At 41.4% G+C, this 20,503-nt stretch overlaps 1 protein-coding gene across 17 annotated transcripts in view; it reads right to left on the bottom strand.

Annotated features, from left to right (window-relative positions):
* NFIA (nuclear factor I A) overlaps window positions 1-20,503 on the bottom strand; it is a 359,836-nt gene that overhangs the window by 59,973 nt on the left and 279,360 nt on the right. For 7 of the 17 annotated variants that reach the window (XM_055815808.1, XM_027792639.2, XM_027792640.2 and 4 more), the window contains 3 exons: window positions 19,127-19,254; window positions 2,888-2,974; window positions 1,816-1,854 (listed from right to left, as the gene is read on the bottom strand). In XM_055815808.1, coding sequence (XP_055671783.1) covers window positions 1,816-1,854; window positions 2,888-2,974; window positions 19,127-19,254 — 254 coding nt within the window. The remainder of the gene's footprint in view (window positions 1-1,815; window positions 1,855-2,887; window positions 2,975-19,126; window positions 19,255-20,503) is intronic. The other 10 variants (XM_055815814.1, XM_027792642.2, XM_055815813.1 and 7 more) reach the window with 2 other exon arrangements.

Raw genomic sequence — 20,503 nt, 5'->3', positions numbered from 1 at the left:
ATGAGTTTTATATTTAAAACCTTTAATGAGAAGCATAATAAACAGCAAGATAACAGTTCAATTTTCCCGTTGATTTAATGTTAGTTTCGGTATCATTTTGCATTGTATAAACATGTATTGTAATAAAAATTAAAAAAAAATTCTAATGACGTTTTTAGACATCTTGTCTGAAATTCATGACTACATTTGTTTAATTTCAAATGTTATTTGAGAGTTTTTCACCATACTTGGCAGATTAGATATAGCAGCAGGGACAAACTGCAGCCATCCATAGGAGTATATACCTTTATGTGGGTGCTTTGGGGATGGAACATCTATAGCTGTAAGGCAAAAAATGCCATCATAAATTTGGATGGCATTTACAAAGCCCTCTAAAGTCTTTGCATATGATTATAGCTGAGGTATGATATTTTTGCAAGTAAAAGACCCAGAATAGATTTATGTTTCAACTATATCTTCCTGAGATGCATATGGATGCTAAATTGCAAGTGATACTAAAGAGAATTTTAGTAACTGAAGAGGATGGACTCAAATGTTTGGTTTTTTAAAAATTATTTTTTATTTTCTCAAAAATCATTTGCTCATTATTTGCATGTCATCAAAAGATCATTGGCTATCCAGGCTATATATAACAATGATGGCTGCTAAATGCCAAAGGCATGAGATGGAGATGGGCAAATATGCAGATTTTTTCGACCTGTGACCTCAGTTACTGCATGGTAATGTTTTTAAATTACTTTTATGATGACAAGACTAACTTTGGTGTTAATATTGGTTTTGAAGACTTAATCGGTATACACTGCCATTGAACATATGTTTTAATTAATAAAAGAGCTGCGGTCAGGATTGAAAAGGGCTCAGGTAATTTACCACGTACTGTAAAGTCACCTGATTTCTGTGCAATTTGAGGTGAAGAGTTTACACATTATTCCAAAGAAAGAACAAGTTGCAAACTGAATTCATGTGCATCGTACCAAACTGGAATGGATTTATAATTTGACAGGTCAAGAGTGTACTCATGGAACTGTTATGTATTGCTATCCAGTGGTTCTTGGTATTTCTGCCATATGACTCTCTAGGTTTGACAGTCACAGGACTGAACAGTCATCTTATTTCTCTGTAACACAAAAAATAATTTGTAGCTGACCTACAGCTGCTGTGCTCTTTTACTGGAAAGTGTCCATTGCCAGTTGTACACTGGTGAGCGCCCACTGGAACAGCACTGCAGACCTGCTGCCGGCAGCTCCTGGGGAAGTCTTGGCAGCTCCCAGGCAGCAGAGACTTAAACTGCTTTCCAGCAGATCGGCTCTCAGGCAGGTGATATCAGATAGGTGAAATCAGCCTCATTTTTCTCCATCCCCAATGGCTTTAGGATTCTGGGAGGAACAAAGAATCCCCCCTGGAAAAAAATAAAATGTTCCCATTGCAGAGAAGGCAGAGCACAGCAGTTTGGCTTTGGCATCATTTCCAGAGGAGCCATGTATGACCATGCCGCCTGCAGGTCTGCTTGTGTGATCTTCCCAACACCTCTCCCATCTCCTGAGCAATTTAAAACACATCTGATGGAGAGGCAGAGGGCTCGCAGAGAAAAAGCCCCTGCAAGTTTCATGAAAACAGGCATGGGAAGGGCAGAGGTAACGCGTAAGTGCTCCCTCCAGTGCTATCATTCTGGCAAAGTGGTTGGCACGAGCTCTCTCCTTACTAGACACTGGAGAACCCACACAAGAGGGACACCTCGTACATCCCCCCAACCAACACAAAATGTCTATGCACCGAGAACATGAGCATTGGCATTGTTTGAATAAGCACACCCACCATGTAGTGCTCCACGGTGTTCGGGGTTTCTTAGATATCCTAATTTTATAAAAGAAAGTAAAAGAAGAAAAAAGAAACAAGGTGAGAGAGAACACTATCATATTTTGTAGCAAGCAGGATACTGTGTGAAATCTTGGCCCAGTGAAGTGATAAAGGGGAAGCTTTCAGTTTGCTTAAGGGAAAACTTACGAGCGAATAGTAAAATTACCAAAACACCACATTGCAGAAAATGGGTGCAATTAGGTTCAATTAAGCTGTAAAGAGGAAAATGGCACTTTAGCTTACAAAAATGAAGGGACAGAGGGAGCTAGCAGAAGCAACTTTACAAGATTTGTATGCATGAGAACACTGCTTCACTGGACCAAGAAAGCTACAGTATGGGACAGGATTTTTCTTTTATTAGACACTTTGCTAGATAGCTTTGTCGAACCTCAGAAACTGCTGCTCTGGTATTATGAAATAATCCTACATAACTTGATCTCATGAGTTTAGGAACACAGAAAAATAGCCATGCCAAATCAGATTACAGGGATCCACCTAGTCCAGTATCCTCTCTCTGACAGTGGTAGCTAATGGATGCCTAGAAAAAAGACCAGGGAAAGCATACAGTGATAATTCTCCAAAATACTCTCCCAGCCTCCAATGATTTGTGATTCAAGGACTTCTAGGACAAAGTTGATATCATGGTATTGAAGATACTCAAATCCAAATGCACAGTTTTACACCTCCCCTCCTCCCCTTTTTTGGATTTCTACCCCCATGAGTTTTCTACTAGTCACACAAAAAAGGTTTCACAGTTTGGTGCTGGCAAGTCCAGTGTTCTTGCCTCTAACTCTGAATGAGCTAACAGCTTTCAAGCCCAATGACGTTATGTGTATAAGAGCATCCAACACTTTTTCCTACGTAAAAAAATGACATGTGTGCTGAGGTGCTCTAAGTGTATATACTTTGGGAGATTTTATATTTTTTTTTAAAAAAAGCAAGAATCTGGCTGTAAATTGATATTAACATTTTTCAGTATATGTGTAAAACACATGTTTCAGAAGAATAGAAGAGAGAAACTGTCACTCACTGGGAAGCTTTAGAGCTATCTGGCTCCCTGGGAAACTGCATGCAACTATTCTGGTGTCCAAGGGTTTGACCAGTGAGTTTCCTCTCCCTGCAAAGAATGAATGCAGAAGTAATAGAAAGTCTGAGGGGGAAGATTTTAGCAAATGGCTAAAGATAATCCTATTCTGCCCACTCCAGCAGGTAGGAAGCAGGTGGTGGTGGTGGAAGAAAAAGGGTGGGAAAGGAGAAACGCCCACCTTCCCCTCCCAGCAGCTGGCACAGGGGAAGGGCAGGAGGCTAACCTAGGAGAAAGTCACACACTCACAGCTCAGCCCTCTGAAATCCCTTTGTGATGCTGCATTGATATGCAACGATGCCGACAGGTCATCGCAGTCCCAGCACTGCCACACAATGTCAGGACGTTCTGCTCTGATTATTTGGGGTCTTGCTGTGACTCCCTTTCAGGATGTAGCATGGCTCACCGGCACTTGGTGATTGAAACTTAGCACACTGGGGTGGCGTAGCTTCATTAATGCTGCTACCAGTACACATAAAAATCCCGTATGCCCAGACAGGAACCGGGACTTCTTAAGCACTGTGCTTATTCTATTATCCACTTCTCAGTATAGTTTTTCTGAAGTTTTAATTTTCTAATCGAATTGGTGCCTACATGTCAGTTTTTTACTTCCTTTATAAAAAGAATCAGTAAAAGTAGGGGGTCTAAAAAAATCAGCTTATCCTTACATTTTTGATGGCATATTGACTTTATAAGAGTCTAAAGGCAGGAGTGATATATTAGGGAGTCCCTATAACTTTACTTAAAGCAAAAATTAGAAAGTGATCGAAAAGTTTTATAGCGGAGAGCAGAAATATAATTTTAAGCCTTTTAAAATTGCCTGAACTGTGAAATCAAGTAATGAACACTAGAAAAGGATCTGTCAGCTGGAATCAAAGCTTAGACTAGTCAGCATTTTCTTCCTAAACCTTATTATGGCAAAGATTTTTCATCTCTGCACTCTGTTCATCCCAACAAATAAACCAACTTGACCTCCACCTGTTACTCGGTGAAGTCTGCTGTCATCTTTGACTATTGACTAAACCCTATTCTTTCCCTTCAAAGCCCTCTGCACCACTGAGAAGGTGGGAAGACACAGCTGTGCACTGATTCAAATTGATACCAGTTCATAACCAGACAGCATTTCACAGTACAAATTACAAGCAACAGAGGAGAAAAAAAAAAAAAAAAAGAAAAGAAAAAAAAATGTAGTGCCAATGAATTCTGGAAGGGGGCAACATTTTTCAGCAATTTAACAATGAGATTTTCATAGAAAGAAGTTATTTTTTTGCGTGATGCTATGAACTAGCATTTGAAGCAAGAAACATTTTGCTTATGCCTTAAGAATGAACCTGTGCTAACACCACATCGGAAGAACTAAAGAACATAATGGAAGCTATTTGTGTTTCTTTTATATTTCGTAAGTTGAACGTATTAACTGTTTCAAAGAGGTTCAGCTCCAAATGCATGTAGGTTTCTAGACTTAAAAACAAGTCACGGCTATATAATATAACATCGCTAAATAAAAAAAATATTATGGAACACAGAACAGCAAGATATGTCATGAAGAAAACTGTATAGCTATAGCAGTCATTTCTTCAAATATATCATCATGACAAAACCATATAAGAAGCTTTCTAATACAAAGACATATCAGAAGAAGCCATTTCATATAAAGTTGGACTTCTCTGGGTGATTAATGCTACGTTCAACAAAGGAGACAGTGTCTGTCTAATTACATTAAATACTTATCTTCTAGGGATTGGCAGGGTGTTTCTGCTCAATGTCACTTTTCATGACAATGTAATGATAGATCCGTTTACTTACCAGTGCCATTAGCAAAAATTGTACTGTTTTCTCAACTGCCCTCATATCACAAAAATATTTGATTAACACACTGTAGCTTATCTAATACTCTAAGCAACATATTCTGCATAGTTTTCCCTCTATTAAAAGAACAAGATTACAGCTTGTAAAATTTTTATTGCACTCACACAAAAATAAATGAATAATGTGTGATACAGTTCAAATACCTTACTAGTTCACAAAACAGGTTTATTCGATTTAAAATGGTAACTTGTACTTAAAATATTAAGATTTGGGGGGAAACAAACAAACAAAGTCAGTACTCTGAGGCACTACTTCCCATCCAGTCTTTAGTTATTATTTCCTTTTCATTTCAGCACATCTTTTGAAACTTTTAATACCTTGGGGGGGGGAGGGGAGGGGGCAAAGCAGCTTTCATTCCTTTGCTGAAAAATAGATATGGCCATCTCCCAAGTCTTTAAAATTCACCACATTGTGAACCGACTCTTCAGAGTCATGCTACTGTGCCAACATACAAAGAACAATAAACCTCTGAAAGAATGTACACAGCGAAGGCAGTTTATATAGTAACAAGATAATTTCATAAACCTATATTGAAGAGAAAGGCTGTGATGTAACATTCTAGCAGTATATATCAGCTACCTGATATTTACTAACAAGGTTAAGCTACTATCTGTTTGTCTCAGCACTCTTCATAATTCACTTTTTAATGGATGAACAGGAAAAGTCAGCAGTGTATGGCACAGATCATTTTAGAAATAGGACAAGACAGCTTACGGCAGTATCTATTTCAAAACACGCTCCATCTTTCCATACGATCACATCAAAAGTCTATACTTAGCAGCTACGATACTTCAAATCTACTCATAAATCCTTTGAGGGGTAAATTTCTATTTCTAAATAAAACAGCCAATTTGAAAAACAAAGAATCCTGAGGAGGAGGTGTCACCGTCAACTGGTACCACGTATAGTGCATCACTTCTCATCTTCTTGGTATCTTATGCCTGTGCAGGAGAAGGCACATGGGAAGCTTCCTTCAGCGAGGAGTTAGGACTCCAACCCCATTTTGTTACAGCCTCTCACACTGCCACGAAATGGCAGCAAGAATGTACCAGATTTGACTCATATTAGGCGTAACTCGATACAGCAATGCAGAATTAACCAAAACTGTCCTTTAAAATCCCTTGCAAGTGACTCTTGCAGCAAGAGGATGACACCGCAGCCAACTGCCACATACGACTCTCCAAATTAATAATGGATTTAGGATATTCATTCCCTGAGCTGTGAGGGTTCGGGGTGTGTCTGCAATTATCTAGATATAAGTCTGACACACATTATCCTTCTATCAATGTCATTTCTCTTAGTAGCCAACAGATTATCAGCAGCTTTGTGATATTCCAGGTGTCAAAGAAGAATTAAAACCACAACAATTGCACAAACAAAGGGACAAAAGATGGGATACGTGTTTCTGAGCCCTGCATATCAATTTAATATGTGCAGCTGACAATGATGCAAATGTCCTCGGGAGAGAGGCAGCAAGATCGCTGCCCAAACATACACACACCACCGTCAGCAAGATGGCAGGGAACAGAAGCAGTAGGATTCCCAGCCCAGGACACATGCCTCAGCAGGCAAAGCAACCCAATGAAACAATCCTCTGGTTGGGGAGAATTTTGGAAGCACCTGATATGGAAAAGGGCCCTAAACAAGCCAGATGGTACTTTTAGCTGGCAGCAGAAAGTAGGAGACAGCCAAAAACATTACAGCATTTCCCCAAGAGGCCAGCAAATCGATTTTTAACCATTTTTTTTTAAAGTGACGCGATGAATATAAAAATAATGTTTCTATGCATTTTTAAGTCACTAATTTTATGAATAATACACTTAAGAAGGCAACAACTGGAAGAGATGAGAAAGCAATGGATTTTGACTTTCCCAGGGTGGTTGTATATTTGACATCGGGTTTCTATTCAGTCACTGACACTGTTTACTCTGAATTAAGTGCCAGGTTTTGTTCAGGGTTTTTCACATAACATTAAAGAGAAAAATCCTGCAAAAGTAGAGAAATGATACTGTAAAATCACAATAGCACAACAGTTCACTGGACATGGCTGAAATGTTGTTTGTAAGACTGCTTTGCCCTCTTAAAACCTGTCCCCCCAAATTATTGGGTTTCTAGATGGTAATGTATTAATAAAGGGCAAACAATTTATTTAATACTTACAAGTTCCCATTTGGCTAGGGATTTGCATAAGAAATACAGCTGATTTGAAGATATTTTAATTTTTAAAATCTCCAAATGGCCAGAATTTGCAATTCCGCCTGTATGACAGGACTATTTTCAGGAATCAATTTGATGTCAGATGTTGAACCTTTACTTTGACTGTCAGAAGCAGCTCCTTGCACAGCACATTTAGATTAGGCGTGGCCGAGTGCTTTTCACTCAAGGAATGGAAAAGCGATGTAGGTTGCAAGGACTGAAAGGGCAGAGTGAGGCAGAGGAGTCATGGAGCAAGCGGGAATGACCATTACCCTTTGCTTCAAAGATGCACCTCACACCTAGGACTGGCCAAGTTCAGAGGAAGAGTCAGGATGATGCTTTACTTTCATGTGCCATTACTTCGGTTAACAGTAAAGGCAAGCCCTAAGACAGGGTTAAATCTGGACTACATCCAAAGTGCTTTCTCCTGTTCGGAGCAAGGTAGTGCATTAGCTTACTGCATCACAGATAATACTCCTGGAGACAAATGTGGGCTGCTGTAATAAAACGGGATGTTACACTAAGTACAAAGAAAGATAATCTATACATTTGTATTTTCCAAAACTCATTGATTATAAATCCTTACTTTACAAAAAAAAAAAAAAAAAGTATTTCCTTTATATAGGTGGAATATAGGTGGAACTTAAGACTTTGCCTCCAGCCCTTGCTGATATTAAATGGTCCCATTCTTTTCAAGAGTACTGCTCTTGGACACGAAGACTGCAGGTACCTTCTCACTTTGCTGGCTTTTGGGGGTTCAAAGATCTGCACACAAATCCTAGCAAGGCAAATGAAGACTGCATAAACCAATAAAAGAGCCTATAATTTTTCAGCTAATTTTAGCAGCAGGATCTCTTATGTTACACTTTTTGGTGTATATCACACTAAAAATACCAGCAACCATTGACATAAGACAATAGCAGAAAGGAGGATCTCACTAGGACTGCAGGCTGTGCAAGAGTGGTGTGGGAAAGCAGAGGTGGAGAATGCTATGGATTACCTGCTCTCCCCTGAGCAAGACAGCAGTGAAATCAGAACTGTAGCCAGTATACACACTAGATGAAGATACTGCATAAATTTTAAGTTTTTGTGGAGCTGGAAAATGAAAGAATATTAAAAAGTACTTAATAGTAGCCCCTTACATAGGCTGTAGTGTCCTTACTACAGTCACTCCAGCGGGGCTCAGCCGTACAGGGTAGCACTGCATTCATGTCATGAGCTCTGGAGTTATGGGTCAAGGTTACAGACTACCCACTCTGGGTGAACAACACAGCTGCTATCCCAGCACATATACATTCCTGGAGGTATAGGATGGCTCTGCAGCCACTCAGCCAAATTGTTACCTGAGCTAACAGGCTGCTAGACAGATTTCTCTGCTTTCCTATGCTCACTGACTGCTGTGGTCAAAGTGTTGGGGCAGCACTTAACTTGAAAGAAAGTAAAGAAAGTAACCAGGGAATGATTTATTCACTGCTTCAGGCAGTAAAAAAACCACTAAGGAGCATCAAGCAAAATGATCAGGCAACAGACAGAAGAAGTGGTTCTTCCTTACACAGCACCCAGTAAAACTGGAAGTCACTGCCACAGGATGTTGTGGAGGCCAAAATAAAGAACGGGTTAAAAACATCCGAGCACATCTCCAAAAGAAAAGTCCACTGAAGGTTGTCAAACACAGAGATGTGAACAGAGCCTCTGGCTCATGAAATCAAGATCCTTGCTGCCAAAATCTGTGAGGCTGTACTCTGAAAAGCATCACTGGATGCGTGTCCTGCTGTCGTATGCTTTCCTTAAGTGTCCGCTACCAGCTCTTGTCAGAGACAGCATACTGGATTAGGTGAGTGCTCAGTCTCACTGAGAAAAGCCATTTTTTCTTCTCTGTGGGCAGATCCACAGTTTTTGTAGGCTGGAATGTACTGTAACTGGCAGATGAGAAACAGGAAAATTGCAGTAGGTATCCAGCTCTAATGAAATTAAGATCTCAGATTGCTCCTCACTGTGCAGAACCGGAGGAACATCTAGAGTCAGCGTGGCAGAGACAGTGTGAGAAAGGAAACAGAAAAAAGAGATGTAATATAGTCTGCTTCCTGTTCCCAGTCCTGTACCATCTTCTCTCTGTCCCCTAACACCTCTCATTGCATATTTTAAGTTTGGGTGAAAATGTTTCCATTAAAATAAAGCCCGTTTTCTCCTCTAAAGCAAAGATCAAAATATGTGCATGGAGTACAGTAGCCGCACTGTGTGCTACGCAGTAGAGTGATGGTTGTACTGGGAATGTTAATAAACAGTGCCGAGAGCAGAACTTCTGCATAAAAAAGGGTGTATGTTACATCTCTCCCCCTCTCCCCTGTCTCATGCAATATTTACACAGCTGTGCTTTGTAAAATGTGTAGGGGAGTTTTTTATTATTATTTTTTGGTAATTTATTTACCTAAGATAGCCCAGCATCTGTTTTGCGGTGAGCTTCTTTCACAAAGTTTCACAGTTGCCTTGACTGATGCAAAAGGAGGTCATGGTCCTTACTTGGTGATCTTAAAACCATTTGTTTCAACCACTTAGCCATTCTATTTGGCTAATTTGTGTTCTGTTCTGTGTTTTTGGTTTGTTCTCTACTTGGAAATGTGCATCCCTTGGGGAACTGATCTGGCTAGGTGAGTATTCTAGTTATCTGTTTTATAAAATGCAGAAGTGCACAGGAATTTGCAATAATATGCATCATTTACTGGCTCTCAATATGTACTGTATATTGGCTCTGAAGACTACTAATATTTTCCAGCTGCCTCCAAAAGAAAAAGTTCAATGCAGTCTTTGCAGTGGGTGCTTTCCCATGACTGCCTACACAGGTGATGAAGACTTTTCCTGTGTCCTGAAGAATTAATAAGCCTGAACGTTTCTGTACCAGCAGCATACCGCAGGAGATAAAATATTGCTTCTGCTTCCCAAACACATTAGAAAAAGCAAGTCTGCTGATCTCAACTGCTAAGACAGCACATGAAAGGAATGTAGTCCATTTCCTAACCAAGATCTAATCTATAGAAGAGTTTATAGATCCAAGTCAACATCCTGAATTGGCCTCAGAAGCAAACAAGAAAACTAGTTCAACTTTTGGAAGACAGGTACAATACTTTCAATGTGTTTAATTCCATTTTGCAATTAAATAGTCCCAAGCCGCACTATCAGATGATCTTCAAGCATAACTGCATCAGAGGAGACCCGTCTGGAGCTCACAAAGATTCAGGTTTGACAGACTCCAAATCAGTAAGAAATGCACAGCCATACTGAAACAGAGGTGCTTCTGTCTTTCGGAGCTCACCTCTGGAAAGACGTAGAAAGTGTCTGCTTTTATCCCAATACCAAGGAAGCTTATAGTTTTCACTTTGTGTCAAAAGTGAAGCACTAACTGTATCACTGTCTCTGCTTTGTGTGTGGATGTTGAACAGAATGGGTGGCAGAACACAGCTCACCCAGCAATGATGTCTGAGGAATGTTTGGTCCAAGGACTACCAATACAGCACTCCCATCACAGGCATCCCATTGTCATCAGGAAGCATTGTTCCAATCTTTGTCAAGGAATAGTTTTCCATGCGCTAAATCTTTCCTATCAGTCTGAAAAATTATTCAGATGATGCTAATTGTCTGTGGAGACAGAAGTAGCTCAAGTGATCTTGTGGTTGTCACAGCACACAAAGATCTGCTTTTAACTTGGGTCATTAAAATCAGTGAAAATAGTATGTGTGGATAATGCTAGCACCAGGCCAGTCGAAAACACAGCTTTAATTTGATAGCTGAAGGGAAACACTTTCTGCATTTTTTAACTCAGAACTCCTACAGATCCATACTCATTTTTAAATGATGCATTTCCTGACATCTGGAATCAGATGCAAGAAGCAGAGCCACAACATTGACTTGACTGACTTCTCCAGGACTGTACTGAAGGGATGTTTTCCTCTGGGGATTACAGCAAAGCAGAGGCATGTGCTCTAACACTTGCATGGGATTATTAATTTTATTAAAAATGGAAAGTACAGTTTAGGTTGAATCTCAGGGCCAAGTTTGTTGTGTTGTCTGGTATCTGGGAAAAAAGGAGCCTTTGAGGGATGTGAAAACATCTAGGACTTTTCAATCTGAACTGACTTTTCCATCAGTAGTTCTTTCCCCACCTCTAACTTCCTTCCACGACTTTGAGGCAGAAATGCCAGCAGCGTGGCATGTTGTAACAGGTCTCATGAATTGCCAAAGAAAAGCTGAGCTATTGATCCAGCGGTAATTTGCTGTCAAAATGACTATGTCTGTTATAGCAAATGAGTAGTGTTAATCATTTGACTGGATGAATGCTACTGCAAAAGACTGACAATGCTCAAAGCACCACTATTGACCTGCTGCATTTTTCCTGGCTCACATTAAGTTCTTGATTTTTGCTGGCCTTGACCAATTAGAGTTTAAGTTATCCATTAAGGTGCAGTTCCAGAAAAATTTCTCTGTAAAATAAACAACTTATATTGGTGAGTAACTCATCAACTACGCTGCAGTCTGATTCTGGTTGCCTGGCAGAGAAACACACACATTTTGTGCAGTATCTGATAAAAGATCTATAATGTGCTAACACAAACCTATCATGTAGCACCTGTGACTAACAGATTGTGATATCAAAGTCTTGATGCCTAAGTGCTCCTGTAAATGCATTAAACTTTTAGCGGCAGGAACTGTAGACTGCCAGTGACAAGGAGCTGATATGGTATTTCAGTACAAGTTGCTAAGTGTTATTGCTCTTACAAGAAAAGAAAAATCTTATGTTCCTGAAAACCACTGGGCAGCTTGTGTTTTGATGGGATACTGTAATGCAGAGAGCAGGGATAAGGGAACACATGCAGTCTACGAAAGCAAAAAGACATTAAGAAAATATCTGTATTGTACAGTAGCTGGAGTTCCTTGGAGTATGCTCCCATCGTACGTTTGATTTCGGGCACCTACCCGTTCACTTGAAACCAACTTTTTCAGCGGCAGCATGCACTTGGGGCCATGTTTTAATTCCATGTACCAGTAACAGAAGCATGAAAGGTTGCACAGGCCCAAGCACACTCTGCTTCTTGGCTGTGGCAGAACAAGGATCTTGGAAGACGCTGTAAGAGTGGGGAGAAATGCAGGGAGCTGTGTATAAAGCCTTGGAGATAAGATGAAGCACAGGTCTGAACGACAACAGGGAAACGGGGTGAACAGGAGCAAGAGTCCTAGTCACTGTATACAGTGACAAAGCTCAGAAGTTCTGCAGAGAAAATGAACGCTGGAAGTTTGCATGAACCTGGGAGGCAACAGGTTCTGTCTCGCCATACTGTTCATGGCATCTCTTCAGCCTAACAGCACAAATTAGCCTGATGAAATTCTCTCTGCTGTAAACCAATATGTTCTGGCCACCAGAGAAACATGATCTGTTTCTGACCTCCCATTGGAAGAGCCAAACTATGCCGTGGGCTGGAGCTTTGTCTGGTTGTGAAATGTTCCCACTGTCTTAAGATATTAAGTTCAATGGAGGAAAAAATGGCACTGGTGCCTGCTGATAGATGTGTCAAGGTATGTGATGAAGCTGCCGCACAAGGCAGGTACAATCTTAACAGCTATGTGAGTGTGCTGTCTGACTTTTCTGTACACACTGCAAATCAGAGGGCAAGACAATGTCACATCTGGGAAATACTGAGTAAATATAATTGGCAGGGATCCTGGATGTAGACCTTTTCTGGTCTAAGGAAAAGAGACATTTCCTTGGTTTTGCCTTTCTTAAATAGGTCTATGAGTATCCAAACAGTGTAGCTTAAGGAAATTAATAAAGATCATGAAATTCCTGTGTCTAGTTACAATCCAGTGAAAACTGCCCACTACAGCAAGTTGCTGAAATGTAATGCCAGAGAATTACTTGATACTGAATATTCCAGGTCTGAAGTTGAATGTTTTCCCAGTAAAAAAGGGGGTTATTTCTCTATTCCTTATTTTGTATAATACATGGTTCTCATGTTTTTCATCATATTTTCTGCAGTCAGTCCCTTGAATCATTGGCAGTAATGTAGCACAATCATTGGAAGCTCCTCTAAGCTCTGAGTTAGTGTGTGGCATCAAGTCTTTTGATGAGCCCATAGAGCTTTTGCCTGAGGACGGATCAGATGCACTCTGCATCACTGATGCTGGGACACACTATACATATTTTATCTTCTAGGTAATGCCAGGCAACAACTGTGTTTAGGGCATTAAGAATACATAAAGAACACAATCTAGGACCTCCCTTATACCACTTTCTCTTGCATTTCCAAGATATAATTCCAAACAGACTTTGAAAACAAACTGTTGCGGTCATCTATGCCTGAATGAGTCTTTCTTAGTAAATATGGAGAACAAGTTTTCTTGCATGCTGAGAATCTGATGAGAAGAAAGCCCGTGCCAGTTTTAAGAAAAGGGTTATTGAAACAAGAATTTGGACTGGTTGCCTGTATGTGGTTGTTCCTTAACCAGCAATGGGGAGAGACATGGTACCATTAAGTTAGAGGTCACTGTCACTGTCACTGCAAGGGAAATACTCCAAAATAAGATCTCAGCTCCTCAGCTGCATAGAAATTGCTCAGAAACTATTTTCAGACAGTCCCATAGCTGGTGGCATGAGAATGAGCAGCACTACCCTGAGTGGTGTAGTGAGCAATCATGAGACTGACTTTAATAGCATCTTTACTACCGAAGACGTGTCCAGCAGTCTAACAGTGAGCTCTCTAGCTTACTGCAGGTTCATATAATATTATCAACTTCATAAGCCCCTGGAACTGTAAATATGTCTTTCAGTCATGCAGTGCAAGTGGTATTACTAATTCCTTAAGGTTTCTGCACTGGAAGTCTCATTTGGTTCCCAGGGTTTTCAAGGTGAAGACACACAAAAGCCCAGCACAGCATGACCAGCAGCAGAACAGCTGGGGCAGAACTGGGGCAAGGGACAGTGGACGACCATGGCATGAAAAGCCCTGTCCATCTTTCAGGGGAAGAAGGACCACAGAGCTCCACCCCTTTTGCAGACGAGTACAGTGCTGTAAGTTGGTCAAGACCACAACTGAAGCAGAGCTAACTGCCCCTTCAGATATCTTATGAAGCACAAGGAGTAACTTTCCTGGGATTAATGTCCTCTAGGGACCAAACTCACTTGTGGAAATACAAGTACCAGGAAGATCTAGGTAAAGAAACTAATAGGATACCCTGAATTTGCACCTTAAACATTTCTTCCATGCCACGCTGTAGGTTTACAATGGAAGTAGAATTGGCAAATACCCTCCGTATGCTACACTGCAAAATGACTGACAAGGCACAATGTGAACATTACTCCTGGACTGACTCATTAAAAAATGCGTAAGTGGAATACTGATATACAATAACTCAATCTTCTCTTATTATGGAATTAAAAGAACTTATACCTGTAATTATGGCTTACCCTTATTACAAGCAGAGCTGCTACAGGACCGAACACAGGCCAGCGTTGCACATGAGTTCAAAGCCAGTGTGATGTTGCCTTATTTTCTTGCTAACATCATCTTTATCCTCTCTTGCCCTTCTTCTCAGTTAACAAGAGTTATGTACTGAAAGTGCTGAGATAAAGTAATGGTAAGGAGGATACCGCAAAAGGTATTTGAAAAGCAGACGTAATTTACTACATGTCTGCTTTGTTTTACTTCCTGAGCCTTCCTGTTGTGAAAGGAAATTCATCTTTTCTGGCAGACTCCAGCCTTTTTAGGCCCAAGAGCTCCCCAGGAGCTTTCGAGTGCAGGTAAATGGATGTGAGACTCAAGGAGTACAGTACAAGGAACATGGAATTAATGTTGGCTTTTGCTTTGGCTGTCACATCTGACGTATAAGGAGAGTGCTACATCCTTGCTTGCAAGAAGTATCTAGATGTAAAAAACACAAGGCTGAGTCCTCTGCTCATTACTATGAGTCTGAAACGCCATGAATGGAAAGGTCATGTTGCTGGTGGGTATAGGATATATGGATCTAGACCCAGCCAAGGGTATATATAGGAAGCAGGTAGGGCCTACACCTAGCAAAGCCTCCACATGAGACAGGTGTCAGGGCGCTCTTAGATGCCGCAGGGACCCATGATGTAAAAGCGCAGAGGAAGGACTGTGGATGGACAATAGGTGCAGCCGGTGTTCTGCATGCAGCGGAGACCCCAAGAGTCAGCAAGGGGAAGCATCCACTGCCTAATCTAAATAGCACACAGAGTGGTTTTGTCCTCTTCTGTTCTCCTGCCAGTTTGCACATATGTTCTGAGTACACAGCCTGCCCTCCAAAGACCACTTACAGGGGCAATCACAGGGAAGCAAAGCAGGAAGAAAGTATCCAAAAAGGGAATTTGTTCAAGAGAAAAAAATGGAGACAGATGTAGAGACTAGTCACGGCTGGCGGTAAATAACCCTCTGCCTGGAGTGCTCTCTTTCTCTAAGAGGAGTTCACATATTCCATTTCATATTTCCTTTCTAGGAAGTCAAATCTTTGTTTTCCTGGCATTTGTTCTTTTTTTTTTCTTTTCCCAATATATTTTTTTCTCTTTCTGTATGGTCTAAAATTGTTTTCTTATTTTCCCTTTGTCTTCTGTGTTGTGCTCTCTTTCAAGTGCAACATTTCTCCTGTCTCCCACTCATGCAAACCTGATTTCCCTGCACTGTCCCAAGCAACAACTTTCGCTACAACCCTCTCATAGTCTCTATGCTATGAGCACTTCCGTCTCTACACGTGTATAAGCATACAGGTGCTTCACACCTGCTCCTGTGTTGAGTCCCCACTTTTTCTCATGTGCACACCTCAGAATTAAGCAAATGCAACACACAGAGACAGAATATTCATCCTCTCACTCCCATAAACCTGTCAAGACATATAGGCCAAGAAGCTATCTCTGCATAAATCTAAATCTCCTGCAAGGAAGCAGTCTACTCAAAGGCAAAAAAGCCAAAGGATATATTATTATCTTTGGTGTGGATCCTACTGGGCTGGGAGGTTGGCTGCTGGCTCCTCTCTGAACTTTCCTTCCCAGCCAGAACATCTATCCCACAGACAAGTCTCAGCTTCCTTTTCTTGGTCTTATTTCCTCCTCCCATTGTTTGGACGGTAACCCAAAGGACAGGGTTTAATTATGGAGTTTGGAAACCTGGCTTACGCTACTCTGCCAGCACAGGATAAAACTTCAGCCTGCCTTCCGAACCAGCATCATTCTGCACTGTTCATACCTGCATTATCCCACGCAGCATAAAATGAACGACATGGAAGAAATGCCAAGTCAAACAAAAAGACGGTTTTAGTCTTTAAACTTCTACTTGTGAATTTCACTGAGAAAAAACCGAAACACTGAAGCTCAGAGATTACTGTATGTTAGAACTGCCATCATTTTGACTGTAGATTAAATAAAAGGCAAGGCCTACTCCTGGAAAGGAGAGACATTGGGAAGGATGGATCTGAAACAGGTCCAGACTTCAAAACTGCCCTCTCAGAGAGGAATGCTGCAGCAAGCCACTGAGTAATACGGGACATTAACGTAATTTGTACAGCTTTCAGATGACCAATACATTTTCTAGGCAGATGCCTCATTGAAGACTCATAAACCATTTTACACTTCGGGAGATAAAGCACCCATACCAAACACAAAGGGCCAGACATCAATATCAGACCCACATGTGATTTCCGAGGTAAGGCAGGGCATTGTGCACAGACCACAGCAGGATGTGTCCCTCCGGGGGAGCACCTGGTGCCAGTGACATGCCACTGTTGCCCTGGAACGGAAGGACACCTCAGTACTGTTTTGTCCTTCACCATTGATAAGCTGTGGCCCTTTAGGTAATCTCTCTGCCAGACGTGCTCTTGTGGTGACCCTGTTTTACAGAGAAGCTGAGGCAATGAATTCAGAGGACAGGCTGCTGGAAAGCCATGGCAGAAGTATTGGGGTGGGGCTGCGTGGTTATAGCATAAAGTTCGTTTGAAAGCGCATCCCACGCAGGCAGGATAAAGCTCTTTCTTGATAGCCGTGACAGTGATAGATAGCTTTGTGAATCTGAGCTATATCTAGTTGGTACCTGGCTTGAGTCCCTGATGTTGCAAGGTGATTTTCTGTCATTTTACAGGCAAGACTAAGCAGAACCTGGGATTTTTTCTGTACTGAGTGAGGAAGGTCATGAGGAAGGAAGAACCTTCTCTTCTCTGACTTTTTCTTGCCTTTCTGAGCACCTCAGGAATTTTGACATGGGCAGTTATGCTTCTTCATAATGGGCACCCAGTAGTGCCAAGAGTGGTGGAGGTGCTTTGGAGGTGTAAGGCTTTAGGTACTTCTCTTGTCCAGCTCAGCAGCTGAGTGCCACCACCTAGTCAGGACTTGGATGAGCCAGAGGTAATGACCACATGTGGGGAAAACCACCAGAAGTGACAGCAAAATTAATAGCCAACCTCTGGCTGTTGCACAAATGCAGAACATTTGTCATCAACAGAGAATACCCCAAACTTTGGGAGGAGTCAGCCCCCAGTCTGACAATGATGTAGAAGCAGCGACCCAGTCAGCTTTTAGCCATCTGTGTCTGCAGAGGAGGTTGTGATCTCTCCCTTTCAATGGGCGCTGAGCTTTTGTTCGTGTTTTTGCTGCTCCATAAGCAGACTAGTTCAGTACAAGGTGAAGCTCTGCCTTACATCATCTGGAACCTGGAGCTGATGGAGGAAACAGCCTCTAGTGTCTACTGAGCAGGACACCTCACTGAAAACACCAGAGCCCTGGGGACAGCGGCAGCAAGGCAGTGACAGGGAGCCTGGCACTTGTCTGCCTGCAGGTCCACCCTCTCCTCCTGCCAAAGTGCCACATCTGCAGTCAATAAGGGCCCACAAGCTGGCTCCTCCTCATTAGAGGAGAGAGGGCAGCTGGCAGGGGATCCTCCAAGGGCTCCCAGGCACAGGAATCAGTTCCCTCCCAGTCTGGAATAGCCCAAATTTGGTGACTTTCTGGGCATGCTGTAAAGGACAGCTGTTTGACAGGGTCTCCAGAGAAAGCTGTGGGTATGTTTCCTACATGATGAGGGATATAGGTGGCTGGCCAAGTGCCCACAGAACTGATTTTAATGCCATTCAGGTTGAATTTAGTTTTCTGTGCTCTATAGTCCATTATACACAGTGCCCTGGATAAGCATATGTTGTTTCAAAACAAACCAAAACCATACTGTTTTAAATCCAAACAAACAAGAAAGAAAAAAAAAATACATATTGCAAAAGGTGCTCAGGGTTGTTTAGAGGGACTTCTCAAACACTGGGAAGCTGAAGATGAAAGCACGACTTGCCTTTGTCTAACAAATAAGACCTGTTATTTTTACTGGCAATACTTGCTTATTTAGCTGTAAGCAAAACTGAGGCACTAACTTCACCTATGCATGTAGCACTCACCCAGAAAAATATTTCCAATAGTATTAAGCACGCAGATGATCTCAGGATAAGTGATCAATGGACAGTTAATTATGTACCATAACATAACCCAAAAGATGATCAACAAGAAAGATCACACACAAAAATTAACTCAGAAGAGGCAGAGCAGCTGCTACATTATGAAGCGTAATGCCCAGTAATTCTATTTTGATATGAAGCCTCCAATCACACTTCATAGTATTACAGATTAATAAAACAACTCCTGTAAGTCTCTTAAAAGTCATTACTAAGTGAGCTCAAGTGTTGTATAATGCTTGAAAAGTACTTCTACCTTATATAAGTTTAGGGTTATTTACTTAAACAGTATAACTGTAGAGCACAGCCCAGACAGGTACTGCTTTTTGATAAGTGATTATCACCGCTATCCCAGAACTGAATCTGGACATTTTGACAGAAAAGACCTCCTATCTTTTGCTGCATTATTTAAATACTTCAGATATTTGGCCAAAATACAGAAGTGACACACTACAGAAACATTCACAGCTGCAGGAGCGATAAAACCACTACAATACTTTCATTAGACTGATCTTTCCTCAGAAGAAATGACAAGATGTTTAGAATTGATCACATTTCTATACAGCATTCAGTGTATTAAGATAACAAAAAAGAACAACTGGAGAGCATGTTCTTGGGCTCCTGAAAGCCGTGGCTTACCTGGCTCCACTTCATGCCATCCACTTGACTGGCTGCCACTTCCTGGAGAGCGCCCTTGGCTTGTATAAAACGGCTCCTCACCAGGACTGTCCATCTCATCCTCCACAGACTTGAGACGTTTTGTAGAGCTGAGAAAGGAAACCCACATAATAAACACTGTATGTATGGAAAGGAACAAAGGTACTTCTGTTTGGGACGTATCTTGCCAGCCCTGCTGGAGACTAACTTGGTTATGGAAACTATAACAGATTTAGGGCCCCGAGAAGGGGAAGGTCTGAGTCCTGCACAGCCATCCTGCTCGCCCAACCCCCCAGCACCACTTTTGTTTCTGATCTGCTTTGTTGCCAATGGCTAAACGTCAGTGAGATACACCAGAGGCCAGACTGAACCCCTGAACACACATGAGTTTAACTAGAAGATAGTTTAACATTTAGGCTTTTACAGACCAAAAAGTAGGACATTTCCCAAAGCACACAGAAGTCAATAAAAAGGCAAGAATTTAATTTGCATTGGGTGATTTTTGCAACTTGAATGAATATGGTAATGACATACAAGACTTATTTTAACTGTCAGTTTTTTCCACAGATTATTCTGAAAGACAAATTGTTTATCAGTTCAAACATATTTTCCATCTTTTAACAGTAGCCGTTAAACTGACCCAGATATCAGCCTCATAAGCAGAAGCATAGACAAGTGAATGATGGAAGAATCCATTCTTGGTTCAAATGTTCAGGTTACCCTACAAGTATAAGCATTTTACTCTGCAACTGTATGCCACCAAGCACAAAAAGCCCCCAACAGTTCTCTCTCACCAGTGTCTGTACTAAAGGATTCCCTTGTTATCTATCACACCTCCCTCATCAAAGGCTCAGGAGACAGAAGAGCCCTTTCAGTGGTCTCTGGTGGCCACTGACTCAGACTCCAGTAGTTCTGCAGGGAGAGGATCCCAAAGCCAAAGACGCTCAGCTTGGCTCTATTTTCTATAATGAGTTGCACAGACTGCGTGGGGACGTTACTGAGAATTCCTCTAAGTACTTTTCCAAGGCTGGGTCAGCTCACTTTTTTCACCAAATCTGTGTTCTATTAAGACTTAAGGCATTCAAGAACAGGCTCCTCTATGTACAGGGAACATATTTAACAGACATAAAATATTCCACTGCAATTTCTATTGGTTTAAAACTTGCAGCCTCTCCACAGCTCCCCACCCAAAGGTCTGCACAGGTAGGAGCTGGCAGGTATGCAAAATCATTTTGTGAGAAACAGGAAGAATAAGTCTTGTGGTATGCGTGGAATGCAGGTTTGGCCATTCCTTACTTTAGAGAATTGTTATGTGTCAATAGGGGAAATTGTGTGCATACAATATAATTGCCACATGAT

Source organism: Falco peregrinus, chromosome 10 (assembly GCF_023634155.1).
Source record: "Falco peregrinus isolate bFalPer1 chromosome 10, bFalPer1.pri, whole genome shotgun sequence".
Lineage (NCBI taxonomy): Eukaryota > Metazoa > Chordata > Aves > Falconiformes > Falconidae > Falco > Falco peregrinus.
The sequence above is the reverse complement of the archived record's forward strand: the minus strand, read 5'-3'. Positions and strand labels throughout refer to the sequence as shown.